This window comes from Oncorhynchus mykiss, chromosome 26, assembly GCF_013265735.2.
Source record: "Oncorhynchus mykiss isolate Arlee chromosome 26, USDA_OmykA_1.1, whole genome shotgun sequence".
In the NCBI taxonomy this organism is placed as follows: domain Eukaryota; kingdom Metazoa; phylum Chordata; class Actinopteri; order Salmoniformes; family Salmonidae; genus Oncorhynchus; species Oncorhynchus mykiss.
This window is the reverse complement of record NC_048590.1, coordinates 37,716,393-37,740,477: the sequence shown is the minus strand read 5'-3', so window position 1 is coordinate 37,740,477 and position 24,085 is coordinate 37,716,393. Positions and strand designations below refer to the sequence as shown.

Genomic DNA, 24,085 nt, shown 5'->3' with positions numbered 1-24,085 from the left:
GTCAGTCTATGTCATGGAAAGAGCTCTTCATGTTTTGTAAACTCAGTGTATAATATTAATTAAATATGTGTATAAAGTCTTTAAAGGTGTTACACCTAGAATAAAAAAAAATGTATTCTCTATGTGGTAGGTAGGTGAATGTGTAGAACCTTTAACAATGTCTTAATATCGCATGAACACGCATAGGATACCTCTACACCATTTCTCCTTATACACCCAGTACATTGCGCTGGATGGCATCAGACAGTGCTAATCTGGTGTACACAGGAGTGAAGGGGTTTAACACCACCTCATTGACCAGAAACAGAGTTGACTAATGAATCTAGGAATTCACATTCTCTCTGATGTTTTCTCTATTGATCCAGGTCCAATGCCTCCTAATAGGTCCCTCAGCACCTGGCTCTAACACAGGTAGACTGAGAACACACACATGAACCAACGTATGCATGCAAGCATATACTGACACATCCTCGAGCACACACGCACGCACACACGCACGCACGCACTCTCACACACACACACACACACACACACACACACACACACACACACACACACACACACACACACACTATTCACAAGTGACCACGCATACAGGCAAGCTTGTAAGCACACACACAGGCTCATGCACAGATGCCGACACACACAGTCATGTACACCCCATTTGTGGAGCGAAAGAGACGCTGTTAGAACAACACAAAGACAAAGATCGATAAGGAATGATATAGGTAATGAAGGATGGAGAGATACTTAGATGTTTACAGTGTCTTGCCATTTAGTACATATGACAGGGACATTCTGCTAGGGAAAACAGGTGTTCAGGCCAAGTATGGGTATCTGATTGCCATCAGTATAAACGTGACACAACAAGAATACAAAAAAAACAGATCCTTTGCTCTTTAAACACTGTTGCTTCATTCATTGTGATGGATCACATATCACACTACTCTATTGCCAAAACACAAAGAATGTTTCAAACCATTCCAAGAGTATAGCTTAAGATATCTCCAATGCTTAGCCATCTGTCAATGTACACAGCACAGGCCTATCTATTCTGTTCCAGTCACTCCCACTCCAGAGCCCTGTAAGGCCCAGTAAGGGCCTATTGTAACAGGAAGTATGCCCAGTAAGGTCCTCATATAACAGGTAGTATGCCCAGTAAAGTCCTCATGTAACAGGAAGTATGCCCATTAAGGGCCTCATATAACAGGTAGTATGCCCAGTAAAGTCCTCATGTAACAGGAAGTATGCCCAGTAAGGGCCTATTGTAACAGGAAGTATGCCCATTAAGGGCCTCATATAACAGGTAGTATGCCCAGTAAAGTCCTCATGTAACAGGAAGTATGCCCAGTAAGGTCCTCATGTAACAGGTAGTATGCCCAGTAAGGTCCTCGTGTAACAGGAAATATGCCCAGTAAGGTCCTCATGTAACAGGTAGTATGCCCAGTAAGGGCCTAACGTAACAGGTAGTATACCCAGTAAGGGCCTAATGTAACAGGTGGTATGCCCAGTAAGGGCCTCATATAACCAGTAGTATGACCAGTAAGGGCCAGATATGACAGGCAGTATGCCCAGTAAGAGCCTCATATAACAGGTAGTATGCCCAGGAAAGGCCTAATGTAACAGGCAGTATTCCCAGTAAGGTCCTCATGTAACAGGCAGTATGCCCAGTCAGGGCCTAATGTAACAGGCAGTGTGCCCAGTCAGGGCCCAATATAACAGGTAGTATGCCCAGTAAGGGCCTGATATAACAGGCAGTATGCCCAGCAAAGGCCTCATGTAACAGGTAGTATGCCCAGTAAGGGCCTGATATAACAGGTAGTATGCCCAGTAAGGTCCTAATATAACAGGCAGTATGCCCAGTAAGGTCCTAATATAACAGGTAGTATGCCCAGGAAGGTCCTCATGAAACAGGCAGTATGCCCAGTAAGGTCCTAATATAACAGGTAGTATGCCCAGTAAGGTCCTCATGAAACAGGCAGTATGCCCATTAAGGTCCTAATATAACAGGTAGTATGCCCAGTAAGGTCCTAATGTAACAGGCAGCTTGCCCAGTAAGGTCCTAATATAACAGGTAGTATGCCCAGTAAGGTCCTCATGTAACAGGTACTATGCCCAGTAAGGTCCTCGTGTAACAGGTAGCATGCCCAGCAAGGTCCTCGTGTAACAGGAAGTATGCCCAGTAAGGTCCTCATGTAACAGGTAGTATGCCCAGTAAGGGCCTCATATAACAGGTAGTATGCCCAGAGGTATGTAAGGTCCTAATGTAACAGGCAGTATGCCCAGTAAGGGCCTAATTTAACAGGCAGTATGCCCAGTAAGGGCCTGATGTAACAGGTAGTATGCCCAGTAAGGCCCTGATATGACAGGCAGTATGCCCAGCAAAGGCCTCATATAACAGGTAGTATGCCCAGTAAGGGCCTGATATAACAGGTAGTATGCCCAGTAAGGTCCTAATAAGGTCCTAATATCCTCATGAAACAGGCAGTATGCCCAGTAAGGTCCTAATATAACAGGTAGTATGCCCAGTAAGGTCCTAATGTAACAGGCAGCTTGCCCAGTAAGGTCCTAATATAACAGGTAGTATGCCCAGTAAGGTCCTCATGTAACAGGCAGTATGCCCAGTAAGGTCCTCATGAAACAGGCAGTATGCCCATTAAGGTCCTAATATAACAGGTAGTATGCCCAGTAAGGTCCTAATGTAACAGGCAGCTTGCCCAGTAAGGTCCTAATATAACAGGTAGTATGCCCAGTAAGGTCCTCATGTAACAGGTAGTATGCCCAGTAAGGTCCTCGTGTAACAGGTAGCATGCCCAGTAAGGTCCTCGTGTAACAGGAAGTATGCCCAGTAAGGTCCTCATGTAACAGGTAGTATGCCCAGTAAGGGCCTCATATAACAGGTAGTATGCCCAGAGGTATGTAAGGTCCTAATGTAACAGGCAGTATGTCCAGTAAGGGCCTCATATAACAGGTAGTATGCCCAGTAATATAACAGGTAGTATACCCAGTAAGGGCCTAATGTAACAGGTAGTATGCCCAGTAAGGGCCTCATATAACAGGTAGTATGCCCAGTAAGGGCCAGATATGACAGGCAGTATGCCCAGTAAGAGCCTCATATAACAGGTAGTATGCCCAGGAAAGGCCTAATGTAACAGGCAGTATTCCCAGTAAGGTCCTCATGTAACAGGCAGTATGCCCAGTCAGGGCCTAATGTAACAGGCAGTATGCCCAGTCAGGGCCTAATATAACAGGCGGTATGCCCCGTAAGGGCCCAATATAACAGGTAGTATGCCCAGTAAGGCCCTGATATGACAGGCAGTATGCCCAGCAAAGGCCTCATATAACAGGTAGTATGCCCAGTAAGGGCCTGATATAACAGGTAGTATGCCCAGTAAGGTCCTAATATAACAGGCAGTATGCCCAGTAAGGTCCTAATATAACAGGTAGTATGCCCAGGAAGGTCCTCATGAAACAGGCAGTATGCCCATTAAGGTCCTAATATAACAGGTAGTATGCCCAGTATGGTCCTAATGTAACAGGCAGCTTGCCCAGTAAGGTCCTAATAGAACAGGTAGTATGCCCAGTAAGGTCCTCATGTAACAGGTAGTATGCCCAGTAAGGTCCTCGTGTAACAGGTAGCATGCCCAGTAAGGTCCTCGTGTAACAGGAAGTATGCCCAGTAAGGTCCTCATGTAACAGGTAGTATGCCCAGTAAGGGCCTCATATAACAGGTAGTATGCCCAGAGGTATGTAAGGTCCTAATGTAACAGGCAGTATGCCCAGTAAGGGCCTAATTTAACAGGCAGTATGCCCAGTAAGGGCCTGATGTAACAGGAAGTATGCCCAGTCAGGGCCTAATATAACAGGTAGTATGCCCCGTAAGGGCCCAATATAACAGGTAGTATTCCCACTAAGGCCCTGATATGACAGGCAGTATGCCCAGTAAAGGCCTCATATAACAGGTAATATGCCCAGTAAGGACCTGATGTAACAGGCAGTATGCCCAGTAAGGGCCTCATATAACATGCAGTACGCCCAGTAAGGTCCTAATGTAACAGGCAGTATGCCCAGTAAGGTCTGCATGTTACAGGCAGTATGCCCAGTAAGGTCCTAATGTAACAGGCAGTATTCCCAGTAAGGGCCTGATGTAACAGGTAGTATGCCCAGTAAGGTCCTAATGTAACAGGCAGTATGCCCAGTAAGGTCCTCATGTAACAGGCAGTATACCCAGTAAGGGCCTCATATAACAGGTAGTATGCCCAGTAACGTCCTCATATAAAAGGCAGTATGCCCAGTAAGGGCCTCACATGACAGGCAGTATTCAGAGTAAGGGCCTAATATAACAGATAGTATTCCCAGTAAGGTCCTCATATAACAGGCAGTATGTCCAATAAGGGTCTCATATAACAGACAGTACGCCCAGTAAGGGCCTCATATAACAGGCAGTATGCCCAGTAAGGGCCTCATATAACAGGCAGTATGTCCATTAAGGGCCTCATTTAACAGGTAGTATGCCCAGTAAGGGCCTAATGTAACAGGCAGTATGCCCAGTAAGGCCTCATTTAACAGCTAGCATGCCCAGTAAGGGCCTAATGTAACAGGCAGTATGCCCAGTAAGGGCCTCATTTAACAGGTAGTATGCCCAGTAAGGGCCTATGCTTCACTCTCTACATCACTCTGCCTGCCTCTTCCTCTCAGAGTCTGCATCACCCTGCCTGCAGAAATTCAATCTGCCTTCATTGAATATGAATTATTCTGACAGCTAGACTTATTAATTGTGCCTCAAGCAGCACATCTTCCCAGGCCACACAAAGCCTTCTTTTGAATGTTACCAAGTGATTTGTAGTGTGATGCTTCTCTATATTAAAGATGTGCATGTTTAAGAAAGAGGGGGAGGATGTGGTGGTGTGTGTGTGCGTGTGTGTGTGTGTGTGTGTGTGTGTGTGTGTGTGTGTGTGTGTGTGTGTGTGTGTGTGTGTGTGTGTGTGTGTATGTGTGTGTGTGTGTGTGTGTGTGTGTGTGTGTGTGTGTGTGTGTGTGTGTGTGTGTGTGTGTGTGTGTGTGTGTGTGTGTGTGTGTGTGTGTGTGTGTGTGTTTGTTTGTGTAACACCACAGAGCTGCACAGGCTGATTATGAACTCTACAGGTTCCCTGGAGATCTGAACAGACTCAGCTAGGACTTTTTACTGATTGTCTGTGAAGCTTTGTTTATTTTGTATTTCTTACATTTGAAATCAGCAGCAATCACCCATAATTTGAAGAGACTGTTCTGCACTAGGAAGTTTACGCATCCACCATAGTTGTTGGAAGCGTGTTGGAAAGGGACAAGTGAAAAGGAAATATGGGAACCAACACAGTACATTTGGGGTCTGTGTGTCTTTAGAAATAGCAGCCATGTTTGTCCTGTCCTCTTATTTTGTCGCCCAGCATCCCTGTTTCCTCTCAGTGTCACTGGCCTGCAGTAAGAGCTCCTTTACCCTAGGTAAAACATTTTACTATTCGATCAATGGCCAGCGACTTACAAATCATATGTATTGATCAACGTAATCATCAGGTCGAATGTAGGGCAAACAGTAAAATTATATGCACTTAGGCTTAATAGCCCTCATTTAAGCAATTATGTGTGCAAACTAGGACTGTCTAACCTTAACATATTATGCGGCTGAGCCACAATACGTCTTTTAGGGTTTTCTGTCTGTGTGATTCTGACCGTAAATCAGAGTTTTACTCCCTATTGACTGGTGCAGGTGGAAGGCTTGGGGCTGGTGTAATGGGACGCTGAGACTGAAACCCACATTGCCCTCTGGGTAAAACTGCTCTATGACATAATGTGTCAGTGGTTTTTATATTTTATATGGGTGTCAATACTGAATGTATTTACTAATGACAGTGAAGCGGGAGGTGTGGTGGGCGACCTGCTAATGAACACAGTGCATTTGGAAGAGTCAGTCCACAGGTCAAGGACTGGAGGTAGAGAAAAAGAAAGAGAAGGGGGTAGAGAGGAGAGAGAGAGGGGGCGGAGAGAGAGGAGAGAGAGAGAAGGGGGGGTAGAGAGGAGAGGGGGGGGGGGGAAGAGGGGGGGGGGGGGGGGGTAGAGAGGAGAGAGAGAGGGGGAACGATCGTCCCCTGCGTGGTAATAAATGTGTGTTCCCATCTGACACAGAGGAGCATTTCAACTCTCGGGTGAATTTGCTGAGACACACAAACATGGTAGTGTAAATATTGGGTATTTTATAAGCCTAGTATTTTTGGGGACGGAGGTACTGTAATTTGTGTGAAGTAAAAACGAATAATACAATAATAGGATATTTAATTCCTCTATCATTGTTTTCAGTGATGTATCTGTCTTGATCTTGAACAAACTGCAGATTAATTGAAAAGAAGTCATTGCCAGTAAATTCACTTCAAGTTTGTTTATTTGTCTTTTACACATAATATACTGTACATGGAGTACACAGTGCAATGAAATGCTGACTTACAGGTACATTTCACATGCAGCAGGCAGTGTTCTGTTGCTAATTTAAAGTAGCTTCTATGCAGCTCTGCTCTGTGTTTGTGCAGTAGCTGAGCTAAATATGAAAGTGATGACTGTGTATGAACCCCCCCCCCCCCCCCCCCCCCCCTCCACACACACACACAGGCCAGCACCGAGAGTGCTCGGAGGATTAGGACTACTGTGTTACTGTGGTAAATTATATGCAAGTAACACTCTTATTAGAATTTCACATGGATGTATTTTCTGGTTGGAACTAGATATTATAACTCTACGATATTCTTAGAGGAATTACATTTTGAATTGCAAACTATTGACCATTTCTACAACCTTTGCATAATATGTAGAGCTGGGATTTGTTTGAGTTAATTTGAGATAAATAGTGTGGACGATCTCAATCATATTCAATCGTAGGTGAAAAAACAACTATCTTTGATGAAAATATCAAGTTTAGTAATAGCCTGATAGAGGAGGTATTCCATTCTGACTGCTCCCATTCAAAAGCATGCTGTATAATGAACTGGGTATATGCACATTTGTTAAAGAGTTTAAATGGATTGTGGAGCAAAACATTTGCTCAGAAAGTTTATTTTTAAAGCTATTTCTCAGTCTGATGATTCAATCGTTTGTTTAATAACCACTTTCCCCCTCTTCCTTTTTATCCCACATAAAGATGAAACATGCTCATGAAAAATGTATTGGGATATGATCTATCTGCATATGCTGATTGGGTTGCTGAGAGAGAGAGAGACAGAGAGATAGCGAGAGAGAGAGGGGTAATATCAGGCACTCGGTGCTGCAGAGAGAATTTTAATTTCTCCTTTTTGACAAATGTATTTCATCTCCTCCATGCATCTCAGTAAATGAGATTATCACAACCATACAGCCATGCCTATCCCTTCTTCAACCACTGTCAAAGGGAATGACGGAGTGCATGAAGGAAATTAATATTTAAAGGAATGTAAGTGGTAACATTTAATGTTGAACATATGCAAGCCTTTTAAGCATAACTGTGTTGAGTAGGCCTCTGACTATTGTGAGGAGTTTATGTCAATCATAAGAAAGAATTGTACTTTTTCTGTAATATGGGTTTCCTGCACCATATACTGCTGTACTTCATCCATCACTGTTATGATAATTCATACTATACTGTTAAGTAAAACCTTGCATGCAAGGCAGAATATTTATTCTAGAAAGAGAGAGCACTTTCTCAGAATTCTTATGTCATCAAGCCTGCTCATTATCTAATGCTACATCCCATGTGATCTAGATACCATACAGCAGTGGGTCATAATTGCTTTTATCAGTTTATTGTGTGAATGGAAGCCCTTTGATGTATTTAAGAGACCAACCTAATGAATCTGTGAATGCAGAAACAGGCCTATCGGGGGACATCAACGAGAGCTCCAAGGGGGATCTGCAGTGCATAGAAACAATGCATTCTTTAGTGTTCCCGGAGATGGTGAACAAGTGAGGACTTAATTAAGCACAATTGCCCAAAGAGCAAGAGGGGAGAAAGGCATGTGGAGTAATCAAGTGTAAACATCTATACAATGTTGAACTGAGAGACAGAGGGATGTATTGCCTGGGAGTCATGGGAGAGGGGTGTATGGAGGAGGTACTGGGGGATAGACGGGGGCTTATTTAGCAAATATGCAGAAGTCATTTTTACCCCATGGCGACCGCTCTTCTACCCCTGCTACCCCATCCCCCCCCCCCCCCACCTACCATCGTCAATCATAATTTGGAATGAGTGTGTGTGTGTGTGTGTGTGTGTGTGTGTGTGTGTGTGTGTGTGTGTGTGTGTGTGTGTGTGTGTGTGTGCGCGCGCACATGATAATGGCATATTCCTACGCTAGCCTCTTCCAATTCACAAAAAGGTGATTGTTTCCTCAATAGTTTGTGTTCATGTTGATTTTTTATTAATTAATTGCTGGTTTTGTTGCTCACTCACTGGCTTTGTCTTCTTTCGAGGGCTAAAGCGGGGAGGGGTTACAGAGAAAGAGGGAGAGAGAGAGAGGGTGGAGGGGTGGCGTTGTTGGATCTGGTTACTGCTGGCTTTTCCCACATAGTGATCAGAGCCTGAAAGTTGAGAGCATGTTCCCTTGCAGCGGGTTTACTCCTGTTTCCAGTTTAACCTCCTATTAAACTGTCCTTTGTGTACCCAGTCTGCTGGCATAGCCCCAGTTACATTCACATACCTGTCAGGTCACACAGGTTAAGGACTGGGGGGGCGACCAGGGCCAGCACTAAACCATCCCTCTCTTGTCCTTCTCTCTCAGTCACTCCGGTCTCCCCGACACCATCGGCATCAAAGAGGAAAAAGGGAGAAGTATATACTACAACAGTTTGATGAGCAGTGGGGCAATAAATTCATTAATCATAATTTTATGCCTCATCAAACTCTTTACCCAGCCCCCTCCATGGGAGTTACACAAATTAGCCAGTGAAGAAGCAGTAATTTTAGTTCAGCTAGGTAAGTGCTTTTTGATTGCCTTCTTGAACAATGCTTCCCTTGACAAGCTAATAAATCAGATGTCTTTAAAAATCTCAAGTGCAGGCAGTGCAGCTAGTGTGAACCACGATGCCACCGATCTCAGCCCCCCAAAACAAAAAGACTGTGTGGGACGAAGACTTTGAATACAGCTGTCATGGATTTGTTTTGTAATCATTTTTTCTCTTTATTTCTCAAACAAAAGGGGCCAGAGCTACAACGCGACTTGATAACTGAATAACATTATGTCTATGAAGGATGCAGGGCTGGCTTGGATTGGATCAGAATAGTGTCAAGATTGATTGCGATTATGGCCTAATATGATTGAGACCAGACTGTGCAAAATTCAGTTAGTGCATAATCTCCTCACCGGTATTGGTTTATTTTAGCTTCAGCCAGATGCTAAGGCAGGGATGATGCTAACTGTAACCTCCTAGTTTCAGCCAGATGCTAAGACAGGGATGATGCTAACTGTAACCTCCTAGCTTCAGCCAGATGCTAAGGCAGGGATGATGCTAACTGTAACCTCCTAGCTTCAGCCAGATGCTAAGAGAGGGATGATGCTAACTGTAACCTCCTAGCTTCAGCCAGATGCTAAGACAGGGATGATGCTAACTGTAACCTCCTAGCTTCAGCCAGATGCTAAGACAGGGATGATGCTAACTGTAACCTCCTAGCTTCAGCCTGATGCTAAGGCAGGGATGATGCTAACTGTAACCTCCTAGCTTCAGCCAGATGCTAAGACAGGGATGATGCTAACTGTAACCTTCTTGCTTCAGCCTGTGCCAGCTGTGCTGCCGGGTGATGCATAGCTACCAGACCTGGGTTCTAATAGTATTTGAAGTAATTTCACATACACATACACAATCGGTTTGATTGCGCTTGCCTGTTACAATGGAACCAATTTTAAAATCTGAAAAGTGCAAACCTTTCCTACCTGCCAATCCAGGCAGGCCAAAGCAAATGCTCAAATGTATTTGAAATATTTCAAATAGTATTTGAACCCAGGTCTGCTACCTACTGCACTGTACATGTATTGTACTGTACACTCCATCCAGATGGCCATTTTATATGCAGCCAACAAATCATTCATTTGTCTGGAAACAGCACTGTTATTGAAAATGAGGTCAATCGATTTATTTGAGCCCTGGTCTGTTGCTAGCCATGTTTGCTTGTTCCAGGTATTAGCGACTTTGACTGTGGCATGGTTGGAGGTTTGGGGAGGGAGGGAGGGGAGAGAGGGAGTCCTTGAGGTGGGGGCTGTGAGTAGGGAAAGGGGACACAGGGAGGGAGGGAGGGAGGGAGGGAGGGAGGGAGGGAGGGAGTCCTTGGGGTGGAGGCTGTGAGTAGGGAGAGGGGACACAGGGAGGGAGGGAGGGGAGAGAGGGAGTCCTTGGGGTGGGGGCTGTGAGTAGGGAGAGGGGACACATCGAGGGAGGGAGATGAGAGGAGGGTGGTCTTCATCTGTTTAAAGCCCTGCTCTGATGAGATTACCTATTGGGCCAGGCTGTAGACCACCCTGTTAATTAAGGAACCTCAGCCAACTCTCTCTCCCCTCGGCACACAGCCACCACTTGATTTTGGGGAAGCAACACAGCAGAACTGGTATGACGGCATCCATGTTTGCATCCATAATCATCTGCTAATGTCTGAAGCACTCAGGTATTAAGCTAGCGCAACATGAGCAGACACAGACAGGATGGAATGAAACTGATTTCCTTTTCCTTTTTTGTCTGTGTTAGGCACCATTTGAATTTCAATTTCATTCCCAGACTAATTTATCTGTTGAATGACAATATCCACTACCTGTTCCTGAAAGAGCAGGCAGGCTCAGATTGGTGCGCTCCATGTTCTGTCGTTTGATTGGACAGCTCCTGTGTTGCATCATCAACGGGCACTCTTCTTAATTGGATTGTAAAGCGTGGTGTCACACAAGGGGACCTGCGTCCCCGTCTCCTCATTGTGTTTCAGGGAAGAAGTCTGGTTCAGAGTTCTGACTGAGGACAGCTATGCTGCCGTGTCTCCTCTCCTCTTTCCTCCTCATTAGCGTTCTCTACACACACCACTGAACTGAACGCAGCTGAAAATAACTTGGCAAAAAGCACCACCAGTTTATCTACATCTTGGGAACTGATCCAATTAAGTAAGTGGCCATTTGCATCCGTCAGGCTACACCAAACCCAGGGGCTGCATCCCAAATGACACCCTATTCCCTAAAATAGTGCACTACTATTGACCAGAGCCCTATGGGCCCTGATCAAAATTTGGGCACTATACAGAGAATAGGGTGCAATTTGGGATGCAGTTAGAGAAAATGGTTGACTTGGAGCACAACATGAAGGGCAAGAAAGAAGGAAAGAGGAGTTATGTTCAAGGTGGTGGTGTGAGAGAGGAGGGTAAAGTCTCCCAGGTGTTTTTGTGTGTGTCTGTGTTTGTGTGTGTCTGTGTTTGTGTGTGTGCATGTGCATACATGCAAGTGTGTGTGTGTGTGTGTGTGTGTGTGTGTGTGTGCGCGTGTGCGTGTGCGTGTGCGCGTGCGCGTGCGCGTGTGTGTGTGTGTGTGTGTGTGTGTGTGTGCACCACTTGTGTGCATATGTGTATGTATGAGAGAGGAGAGAGGCATCAGAAGGAGCGGTCATTAGGACAGATATCTGTGAGGTAATGTGGACCAGATGTTGGACAGAAAGGGATCATTTAAAAAGGGCAAATGTAAATAAACAGTCAGGCAGCACGGTACCCTCCACCCCTCCTCCTTCTCATCCCCCCTTTCCTGGACCCTCTGAAGTCACTGAAAGAAAACACTTCATCAATCTTCATCAGAGCCATTAATAATGTAATAATATAGGGTCTTATCTGTATAAGAGCTGCTGCGTTGCTTTAAAGGTGTTTCCTCATGGTTTTATTAACCATTGTTGGACTTGTGATTAGGATTTCCTTTTGAAAAGGTGCTTGAAATAACTGATATATCCCCAAGTGTTTTTTGTGTGTTTTTCAGACATAGCTCTGTTTTGTTCAATAAAATATAATTATCAGGTATCTTCCAAAATTCTGTTCCAAACCCTACCGCTATATCAATCCTGCACGAAATCTGCTGAAATACATTATATACATATATGCACGAATTGAAAGTGAGGTTGGGCTGAACCTGTTGGAAGGAAGGTAGCGAGCTAAAGGCCCATCCTGTGGCTGTGGTGTGTCACTAAAAGTAGCCAGCAGGATGACAAAGTTCAGTGGTTGATATATCCAGTCCTGTAACCACCGGGAGGGTCCTGGTTACACACTCACACAGGGAAGACCAGATGAGCCAAGATCTGTGTGTGTTGGCATCTCCTCTGCTCCTCCAGACCTTGCTGCTTTATTCACTGCTCTGTGATCAGTGCTTAGCTGAGGAGCTGGCCACAATACTTCCCTCCTACCTTGTGTGTGTGTGTGTGTGTGTGTGTGTGTGTGTGTGTGTGTGTGTGTGTGTGTGTGTGTGTGTGTGTGTGTGTGTGTGTGTGTGTGTGTGTGTGTGTGTGTGTGTGTGTGTGTGTGTGTGTGTGTGTGTGTTTGTGTGTGTATGTGTGTGTGTGTGTGTTTGTGTGTGTGTGTGTGTGTGTGTGTGTGTGCAGGTACCCAGTAGACAGAGCCTATGCCACCTCCTCCAGGGCAGGGCAGGGGCCCCCAGCATGCAGCACCAGTGAGCCCTTACAGGGCCACTGAACAGGGCCCCTCTCCAGTCACAGGGTCAGGAGCTCAGACCACACTGCTGTTAGAACAGACCGCTCAATAGGCAGGACTTACGGGAGTCAAGGTGCTGTCAGTGGCTTGAGATGTTCTGGGGTATGAAGTGTGTTTTTGTAGAAATAATTTAAAAAGTTCAACATTCGAAAAAGTAATTACTGAATTAATTGTATAATGATAATAACATAGACGATAAAAATTAATGATACAAAATAAATAAATAATACATTTGCATATTATTTATATAGTAGGCCTAATTACCTTTTGTATTTGTATGTTTTAAGTTTTAAATAAATAGTCGAAAAATTATACTTATAACAAAAAATGTCTAATTTATTTTCCCCCTAGTTTAAATATTCCTTACCAAATTATAATTTTAACAACTTGCTCCCACACATCGGAGTTGTCAGACCTACAGAATAGTGCAGGCTGTATAAAATATCGCAAAGGTGAAACAAAGGTTCTTTAAAAAAAACAGACGTCAAAAATGATTTTTGCAGATTTTGCATGAAAATCTCCCTTGGCGTTGACAAGGTAATACGTGTTGTTTATGTGGTCTGAAGTTCACACCCCAGAAATACCCAAATTCTTCATTTTGAAGTGAACCCCTTACCCTTCTTACATTCACCCACCATATTGTTGTGTAACCATGTGCATTATAATGATATGCTGATAGAACACGTATAAATCCAGATCATGCTTAAATCTCCTATAGAAGTAGCCTACCACCTCACAGTTCATCATTCTTCGTTAATGTTTTTTCTTCATAGAAGTGTTTTATTTATGTATGGGGGGGTTTACTTAAAACATCAGACAGCTGAAAATTACACGTGTAATCTCTCCCCCGAGAGCTCCATGGAAAATAGAAAAACAGTCCGTGAGGTTGAGGGTAGAGTGGGGGTTAATAGTGGTAAATCACCCACCCCACTGCCACTTCATCTGGGTCGGTTTACGGTGCGCTCCGGCCTATAAAAAGTTCATCCAATATGAACGGTTTAGAAGAGGCAAATAATATCTAAACATTCAGTGTACCTCTTCTGCTTGTTCTTTGCACTGAAGATCTTCTAAGCCAACCGAAACGCCACACGTCAGATGAGCCCTGACACCGATTCGGTTTTTAGGGGGTAAATGTGGGTAATTTGTGAAAATGTTGTCCGAAGCAGTCACGACTCCCCTGCTCGCAAAAACAGAGCTAACGCCTCGCTCACGTCCTACACAGAAACAGCACGGCTGAATGTTGTGCGCCCATAATGAATGAAGAGGCTCGAACTCTCGGGGATATGATGATTAAATAAGTAGAGGCGGTATTCCCAGAGAGACCCTCTGAAAGCTGAAAGACTATTCCACTTCAGCTTTGTTTGACAGCGTTTGGGGGGCGATGACGTCTGTTGACGGGTGAGCTGATCAGACATTATTTTCTGAGAGACAAAATGCCTCGATATTGCTTTTTGGTAGCCTACACTCACAATAGCTCCATTCCCAAACGATATTTAGCTTTTCTGCAAAAAGACAGACAGACAGACAGACTTCTTTTCGCTCTCCCCTTTTTTCTTACACCAACTAGCGGGAAAATGAAGTGACATATTGTTCACTTCAAGGAGTAGAAGAAGAAAACAAACGGTTGTGTATTTGGCAACACTGTTTGGTTGTCACAGATGTTGTCCCGAATAAAGTGGGCTGTGGGCAGGTCAAATAGAAGGGTGTCTCTTTACACTTGGAGCGGAATTTGACTCTAGTCTACTCTACTGCAGTCATGGCAGATGTGTTGGATCATGTAGGCCTAGACATTTTCTTTTTTCATTTGGGTTCATTTTTAAGGACAAGTGGGAATTTATTTATCAACAGGTTCTGGTTTTTAGTGACATGGTTTGCGGGACCCCTAGATATCCTCACACTGAGGCAATCAATCATGAATTGTGCAATATATTCCACCTTACAGGTAACCTGACAAAACCTTCCATTTACACTTGTAACTTCATATCACCATACAGGTAAAAACAATGATATAAAATCAAGAAAATGTCCCATAATGCAATTTGTGTATGCTATAATGCAATTTGTGTATGCTAATTATGCTCCTATGAGATTTTCAAGTACAGAAAGAAAATGTGAGACATTGCAATGCTTATTTTGAAGCCGATTGAAAGACTGATCTCCCAGTAGCCTTTAGGCCTAGGCTTATTTTTTACATGAAGATCTCATTTCAAAACCATGAAAGTTAGTAGGCCTATAACTGCCCCCCCCCCCCTCCCCTTAAAACGTTCCTTTACAGACCAATGATTTGCATATTTATCGTCAATGTGCAATATTAGCCGAACTCGATTAGGCTATCTTCTCTTGATATCACCGAAGTTTTCCTATCACCGGAGACTGGGTGCATAATGGGTGGAGATGCGTATGAATGTTGAATGTGGCATATGGGCCTAGCTTGTTTGGGTCTATTTGCATTTACAAATATGTAAAATGAAATGAAAATATTGATTTACAAAAACAGTTACCTAATTGTGATTATTATATACACTATTTTCAGTCACAGTGTAACGTTTCCCAGTAGAATATGATGGTACAGATACTAAACATATGTATAAATGTCTTATTTTAGGGCTTATGTGGCGAACCTGCCTAGATGGCTATGCTTCAACGCTAAGGTGTGGGTGCATAGCAGGTATTTAGGGATTCATGTTTAAGATCGTTTGCATTTTTGTTGCAATAATTTATATTCTCACCCAGGTTGTATGCACCAAATTAATATACGTTTTTTTCATGTCTGTTTCTGTTTAGTGGATACACCTAGCGACAGCCTACACTTGAAGTGACAATTAGATTTTGAAAAAAAATTGTTTAATGGAATTTGTCCGTACGTCTTCAATATAATTATCCATAAAGGCATGTTTTATTTGTTGCATTCATGCATTGACAAAACGTGTTTTCGATTTTGAAAATCGAAATGACCCAAGACATACATTTTTCTCAACTGTAACAAATGTATGCAGATTTCGATCCTATTTTATTAGTCTAACAGTTCAATATTGTCCTCCTCCAGACCTACAGATTTAAACTAATGTAGACGTAAATGCATTGATGAAATGTCAATATTTCCTTTATCCCGACAAAGCGAAAATATATATCGGTTATTCTTTTCCATCTTCAATTGGGTTCGTTATGCTTTTTTCCTCCTTCACACATGGGAACTGTTTCAACCTCACTTGGCATTCTCACATTGTATCCATGCATCGCTTCCCAACAATGAGCCAGCGAGCCGTTCAACTGGAAGAGAGACCGGAGGGAGAAAGAAGTTGAATAAAGTTGCGCTAGATCATTGCAGAGTTCCCCTGTTCCATGCATTCAGGACTGACAATGGTTTTGGACAGATTCAGTGGTCTCACTCTCGATAGCACGAACGCATTACAACGCTAAAAAGCAGTGTGGATTTAATTTTTTCAACATTTTTTATCAGTGTTCAAACTAAGATTGTGGAAAGTCCTTTTTATGGATTAAATATATTCGTGTTATTGTCTTTAGCCGCAGTTGCTAATAATAATACTAATAATAGGCCTAATAATAATCATAATAATTTATTTCAATAAATATATGTATTTTTTTACATACTCAATATGTTGAATGAGTCTCCACAGAGGCCCTGTTTCTCTGTCCCTCTAGACGTGATTTGAATAACAAACTGCGTGGAGGAGAATTACTAAATAGCAGCACATCTCTGAAACAACAAAAACAACAACTCCGTCTCAAAACGATATTTCACAAATGTGGTCAAATCGTTTGGGCTATTTCGACAGTGCAGAAGACAAACATGACAAGCATGTTTTATTACTCCGTGCCCATGGGCTATGCAATGTCCGTCTGAAGATCCAATTTAGCAGTATAAATGATTATTTTCCAAACATTTGCCTCATATTCCTCGAATCATAGAGAGCGGTGTAAAATTGCGTTATCAGAATACTCGGGTATCTGTGTCACCGCTTTAAATGTTACACATAAACGATTCTAAACAATTCAATATTTACCTAAGCTGAATATAGATGATTTACGTATCTGAAATTGTATATATTGGCCCTTTGAAAAATACATTATTCTATTTAAAAAGCCTATTTAAAATAAAAACGATGTCTTCTTAGGGGACATTGCATCGAACACTTCAATTCCTGGAGGGATCTGCAAAGAAAAACATAATTATGCTATTTAGCCGGATGATGTGTTGCAATCACTGGGCCAGGCAGCACACATACTCTGGGAGATTAAAATAGAAGCCCCAGTCGCTCGCCCGTGTGACTCGGAATAGAGGACATTAGGGCTAAGGGAATTATATAAAGCCCAGGGGAGGCTTCAACTCGAGTGCGGAAAGTAAACTATAGAGATTAATGAAAGGCAGTAAACAAGAGCAAGCTGGCCCACTTCACTAGTTCATTATTACTGTTATTATTATTATTATTATTACTTGAGATAATTCTAAATTATTAAACGTAGGCCTATTTCAATATTTTTCCAATAGAAATAATCAAGACAAAGATTGAGTTGTTTAGAAATAGAAACAGGAATATATATGAAATGTTGGGAGTAATACCATGAAGCCATGAGCTAATTTACTCCCGTGTTGATCAACTGATTATAATGATACTAGAAACACTAAAGGTTCACTACTGATCATAAAACAAAACAAAATTGGCACCTGATAAAACAAATATTACTAGTAGTAATAATATAATACATCGAGTATAATTAACAGATTTGTTTTCAAAACATTTCTCAATATCTGTGCCAAATCAAGATAGCATTGGTCTCATCTTACAAATCAGCAAAATTTCAAAGATTAGGCCGCATTAAAAAAAATTCTCTCTCAAAAATCCACCACGGTAATGTATTTCCGGAAAGGAAATGGTTTGTCTCATGTTAATATATTGTAATATTCAGGTTTTCCCACTTGGCAGTATTGTTATAGTAAACATGTAATAACTGTGACCATTTCAAGTTGCTCTCTCTCTCTCTCTCTCTCTCTCTCTCTCCCTCTAACTCTCTCTCTCTCTGCCTCCCAGTCTTTGGTCCATTTTAACTAGGCCATTCGATCAGGGACGGCTTTCCGTGACGGATTAAGAATGAGACCCCTGAAATTAGGAGCAAGTGTGACACCTACCTGCGGAAGTGGGAAGGAAGAGTTTGAGCCTTCAGGACAGTGAGAGGCTCGGTTATTGACAAAACCGATTAAACCCTGGAAACTATGTGGCCTTTACTGTGTGCTTGACATGCTAGTCTTGCTATCCTCCTTCTCTCCAAACCTAACCACGAGTGCTTCACATCCAACGCGTCATTAAGGAGGCTCCAACATTAATCATATAACTGGCCAGTGTGCTCTGAAGCCATAAATGCATGGTTGCGTCCTTTTAACAGCTTTGCCACGCCTTGGAAATAGTAATGAGCTCTAAATTTGGCATAAAATCGAACTCATTACTGGAGTTCGCCACCTGATTGCTTTGCTTATAACACGTTGCGGTTGGAAAGTAATTGGGTTAAACGACTGGGCCTCCAGTTATGCCGTTGTTATCATATTCACCTTCATAAGTATCCTCCTACTGCACATGTAGAAAGGAATAGGAAACAGAGCCAGAAATATACATATATTCATTAAACTCTTGCCAATTTCTTTGGCCAAACCCCACCAAAATGTAAATATTTGGGTAGACCTAAAAGGCTGTACGCCTATCTGTTTTTCACTCGAGAATTTGTGAAATTTCGACATGTTTTCATGTTGTATAAAGCTGAAGTGCTCTTTTTGTATCGATAATGTAATTGATACACCTGTCACGGGGTAAAAGAACACAATCCCATCGATAAATATCTCTTTCATTTTCCATTATGTGTTCCTCTTTCAAGCCCTTCTGACACATTTGATAATAACAGTTGCCTCCCCCTTCCGCTCCCCCCAGAATAATCGCTGCACACGTGTAGTTTTTTCTCTCATAATTTACTTCAAAGATAGTGTATTGTCCATTTTAAATACAAAAATGCTACATTAAATATACATATTAGTCTTTAATACAAATAGACTCAGGCGGCTGCAGCGATGAAGACCATTCTTGTTACATCATTAGGATTAACCATTCAGAAACTAAGATTTGAAGATAAGCATTTACTCAGAAAATAACTGTTCTCAGAATTTTCCTTTATTATTATTATTTTTCTTATTTTTTGTAATGCAACCACAAATAATAAATAAAGGTCCGATGGATTTTTGAAAGGGATCAAGGTATTAAATGTTTGACATACCTTTCTTTAGTTCATAAGGGGAGTCTTTACAAAGATCTACCTGCGTTTGGCCTCTGCCTTTCTGGCTTTCTCTTACCAAAGCTTCTGCTCTATTTAACACAGTCTGGTTTAATCCATTGAAATGTGCCGTGGAGCCCGTGCCTGAGCCGTGATTGCTGTGACTGTGAAGATGTCCAAAGCTGCCATAGTTCGTGTAGCCCGGGTAAAAAGGGGACGTGTAGTAGATAGGCCTGGATAAGACTGTGCTGTTTGGGAGAGGGCACTGTGGGGAGGACCTTGATGGTGACGCTGCATTGGTGGTGATCACTGTGCTGTGACCCATCCCATGGCCCTGCGGCCCGTCGCTGCTGCTCTTACACCTGTCTGAGGACGTTGCGATCTCAGCCAGGGACCAGAGTTTGGGTTTAGGGGCCGATGGGGAGGAGTGAATGACAGACGTCACGTTGCTGTTTACCGTGCCCGGCGCATGGCCAATTTCTGACGGCTTGTCTTGCGCAACGAGCTCCGTTCCTCCCCGAGGCATGGCGGATGGAGACGAGGTGGTAGGTTTAGCAGACTCGGGCAGTAACTCTGTCCTATCCCCTTGGTCTTTTAATTCCGAGTCGCTCAGAAGGGGATCCGTTTCTTTGCCATGATTCTCCTCTTTAAATCTGTCGCACACTATGTCCCCCGGGTTCAGCAATTTATGATCTGCAGTGAGAGAGAGACAAGAGTTAAGTTATTGTGAAAAAGATGTATAACATTGACATAAGATACATAGGCTACCAATATGCTATAGGCCCCTAATTCATGCACTCGTGCGTTCATATTTGTGCAAATGCTAATTACCATAATAATAGGCCTAGTTATCATAATAAGTTGGCTAATAAATAATAGGCCTGCAAACAACTAGGTATACAGCTACTGAAAACCGTGATATTAATGATTGTGTTTTAATCGTAATAATTATCATTAGGCGATACACAGCCCAGTCCACCAGCTGCAGCCAGCCTTATTATGCAGTTAAAGATAAATCGAATGCTAAACACTTTACGTCACCAGCAATTTTCAGCACATGATAAGTCAAATGAGGGGAGTTCAAGGTGATCATTATGTAAAGCAATTGTCCCATTATAAATAATATACCACCATTAACCAGCAATTCATTTTGTGCCCTGAGTGGAAACGACTGCGATAAAAAATTGATGATTTTTCTACAGACCTGACTCTGTGTCTGTCGAGTCTCCCTTGTCTTTCGGCTTGCTAGGCTCGTCGTCGTCATTCTTTTCCAGATCGATGTTCTCGTCTTCCTCCTCGTCCTCGCTCCGGTTTCGGGGAGTCCAGGTCATCTTGTTCTCCTTCTTTAGCCTCCTCCTGGCGTTGGCGAACCAGGTGGAAACTTGGGTGAGGGTCATTTTGGTGATGATGGCCAGCATGATTTTCTCGCCCTTGGTGGGGTAGGGGTTCTTACGGTGCTCGTTCAACCAGGCTTTGAGAGTGGCGGTAGCATCCCGGGTCGCGTTTTTTCGGTATGCCGGGTCACCGTAGGGGTATGAACCCAGGGGAGCAGCGTAGGGGTGATATCCTATAGACCCAGCCATGCCCGTCGTGTGGTCATAGGGAGAACTCTGAAAACAAAGCCGTCGAAAAGAAAATGCTTTTCAGATAATTGTCAACGACTCATAACAATTAAAACATTACAAAATAAGTTACAAACAATAACAAGGCACCATAATAAACACAAACAAACACACACACACACACACACACCTCTGACGTTTAGGTTGGTTACAATAAATCAAGCATCAGATGCGTCACCAATGCACTTTTGACATTTTACACAGATGGACATTGTTCTCAACTTAATTTTTCTTTGTGCGTTTTTGTATTCAAGATGCGCCTGTCTTGCTGACTGTAGCCACTACAACGTAATATATGCGTAGTGAAAGCAACCTCTTTTACAAATTAGATGAAGCATTAGCATCATGCGTAACAGGCCTACCATGTCTTCTCTTCTCATAATTTTACCAAGACAGGATTTCACTATCATTATTTCCCACTATTCTTCAGCTGGCTTACATACCTGCTTTCATTTGAATATAACTGCGTGCTCAACTCCCATTCAGGTTTAGAATATGTTAAATATTAGGATCTGTGTTCCCAAGTTAACGAATGGGTCAATGCCCATAAAAACAACCGAGTAGCCCTAAATAAACGAGTTTATAATTTCGCATAGACTAATAAAGACCTTATCCAACAAATAACTACAGCATATATAAATGTGTTCTACCGAGGTTGGGAGCTTGCTGTTTGTTATTGTATGCAAACTGCTTCAACACAACGACCTATTTCATTGCTCATTATTTACAGAAAAATTACATTTATCCAAAGAACAATAACATGCTAATTAGCCTAATTGGTTATTTTGCATGTTCGTCTTTGCATCAAATGGATGGGCCTATTTACAACTAACTTACCCAAATGAAAAAGAGTCATCAGCAAAATACAGACGCACGCTAAACCAGAAATACATTTGCCTCATTTGCACGGTGCTAACACTCTACACATAGGCCCACAAACAATACAATAAAAGATTTTCCACTCGGCAATTTCGAGTCAATGCTCTCTCACTCACCACGTATGAAGCGAATGTCGCGGCCGCTCCTGCCTCCGCACTGTACGGCAGATGGGAGTTGTACCCGGGCGAAGCGCTGCTGAACGCGGTAGATCCGGCATAGGGAGCAAAAGCAGAGCCAGATGAGGATCTACCAAGTTCTTCGGTCCTGGGTCCCGATATAACGCTGGTGCTGTACGCCGGGCATGAATACAGCGCCAAAGAAGGGGATGGCTGGTACAAGTAGCCCTGAGGATACGCCATGGTGAAAGCCCCGAAAGTAAGCCACTTACTTGCGCACTTTTCCTCTTTATTTTCTCATGCACTGTCCGATTTCAGTCATAGGAGTCTCGTATCAACAGACCGCTGTCTGTTCCCCCCTAAATGATTGCTGTAAAAAGTAAAAATATAAACAAATACATAGACTTAGATATAGATTTTTAGTCGCTGATAGTCAACTACAACTGACCGCTGTGTTTGCTTGCTACGCTCTATTTTTCCTATCTCTCTCTCTCTCTTGCTCACTCTGCCTCATGCCGTGCAGAAGAACTTTTTTTGCCTTCCGATGGGGGCTTTGCTTGGGAAAATGTCCTGCCAAGATGCTAAGTTGTAAATTGAGGATTCTGACGCCTACTACGTTCTTCACGCTCCTCCTATCGGGGTGTAGTCATCGAAGGAAAAGGCAAGCCTATGCTGGGTTAATACCACAGCCCTGCCTATCTCTGTCTGTCTCTCTCTCCCTCTCCATGTTTTCTTTTTTTCTCCCGCTTTCCCCCCTCCCTCCCTCCCCTCTCTTTCTCTCACTAACAATCCCTCCCGCTATTTCTCTATGTTTTTTTCTCTAACAAGGACTCCAGTACACCAGCCCCTGGATGGCGATATCATGCGAGCCAGTAGATCAACTCCAACTTTCTTCTTATTCTAAATACATGAAGCCGTCACTTTCACACTTGATCAATAACAAATAGGCTGTTGTCTGTCAGGAACAGCTTTCCAGATACTGAAGGGAAAAAAGCGCTCCATGTTCTGCACGCTGCTCTTCTTTTTTCCATGGTTCATGGTTTATTGTTTCTTTTGAGCGCAAAACTTGTCTTTTTGAATAGATGCCTCGTAACAGCCTAACTGACTGTCGGTGATCCTACGTGCCGTGCCGTAAATTAAAATCCGCAACGGGAGCTAAAAAGGGGCGACGGTTTTTGATTTGGATTTATTTTGTGCATATCGACATTCTTACGCCAGACGCATTTGTGTTGTTAGGGTAAGACGCAGGAGCGTGCATAAATGATGGCGCGAATAATACACAGTGAATATAAATATAACCTTTATCCCAAACAATTTAGGTTTTGGCTGTTTGTGTAAACGTATATTTTTTTCCTTAACCAGCTATTTGTAATATTAGCTGAAATCTAGGAAGCATTCCACTCAGCTGTGGGATAAGCAACTCTTAACGTGTGACAGCTGTTAACTGAAGCGGCTGCTAAATAGTTTTCTCCATGGATCCAGGAATAAACCAGTCAGATACACTCTCTCGCTCTCTCTCACCCCGAAAGTCATAAAAGCCCCAAGCGAGGGCAGATTAGTACCATATGAACTACAGCAAATCCGCTATGACCACTGGATGTAATCTCCTTTGATGCCACCAGATACGTTTCTCTGCAGAAATATGGATAGTCCCGATTCATTTAATATCTTGTGCTTATCGGCCATTATGGATATCCAGATTTTTCATTTCAGCACAATTACTTTTTACGCACCTGTGCCATATATGAGTCACTCTTCAATTATTTATTACATTATCATCAATATAATGATATTAATAGGCCTAATGATAATACAAATATCTATACTAGTTAGGTTATGCTATATAATAGTATTTATATAATAAAAATATTGCACGATATCTTTTTAAACTTGTAATAGTTTTATATTTAGAAAATACATTTTAGACTCATATTTTAACCACAATAAAGGTATAATAATGCATATCCGGATTGAATTTGTTTTTGAAATACAGACATCCACAGGCCTTATAGTCACAGTGCTGATTGTTTCTGGCTTTATAGTTCAAATCCCCGATAAACCGAAAGGGATCGCTGTAGGCGCTGCTAAAAAGTGTGTGCATAGTGTCACGTGTTCCTACGCTTTGAAACCCTCTGGAGAGCAGCAGAGAGTGATGACGCTGGTACAGTGAGCCAATGCAAGAGTTGGGGAAAGGCAAGAAAGATACATACATGAAGAGAGAATAATGATGGTGACAACGGTACTAGAATACCAACTTTTACAACCACCGGCAGTGCTATGATAGCCAAACTAATTATTGTTACTCCAACAGTTTTTCTTCCTCATGTTCTTGCAGTAACATCTATGACAACACAGGTATATAAGGTTCAGGATACTAATGTTAATATTGTTTATACTAGACCTACTACATCTATTTTTGAAGAAAAAGTAGAGGTCTAGAAATAATGATATCCTACTCTACTGATGATGGTCATAATACTATTAGG

The 24,085-nt window shown here is 42.6% G+C and overlaps 1 protein-coding gene across 1 annotated transcript; it reads right to left on the bottom strand.

Moving 5' to 3' along the window:
- Positions 1-15,598: 15,598 nt before the first annotated feature.
- Positions 15,599-22,258, bottom strand: LOC110506746 (iroquois-class homeodomain protein IRX-5). Its single transcript, XM_021586588.2, has 3 exons — positions 21,600-22,258; positions 20,187-20,592; positions 15,599-19,675 (listed from the first exon to the last, which is right to left on the bottom strand). Exons 1-3 carry the CDS (start codon positions 21,840-21,842, stop codon positions 18,969-18,971), a joined length of 1,356 nt encoding a protein of 451 aa, XP_021442263.2. The 5' UTR covers positions 21,843-22,258; the 3' UTR covers positions 15,599-18,968.
- Between the last annotated feature and the right edge of the window lie 1,827 nt (positions 22,259-24,085).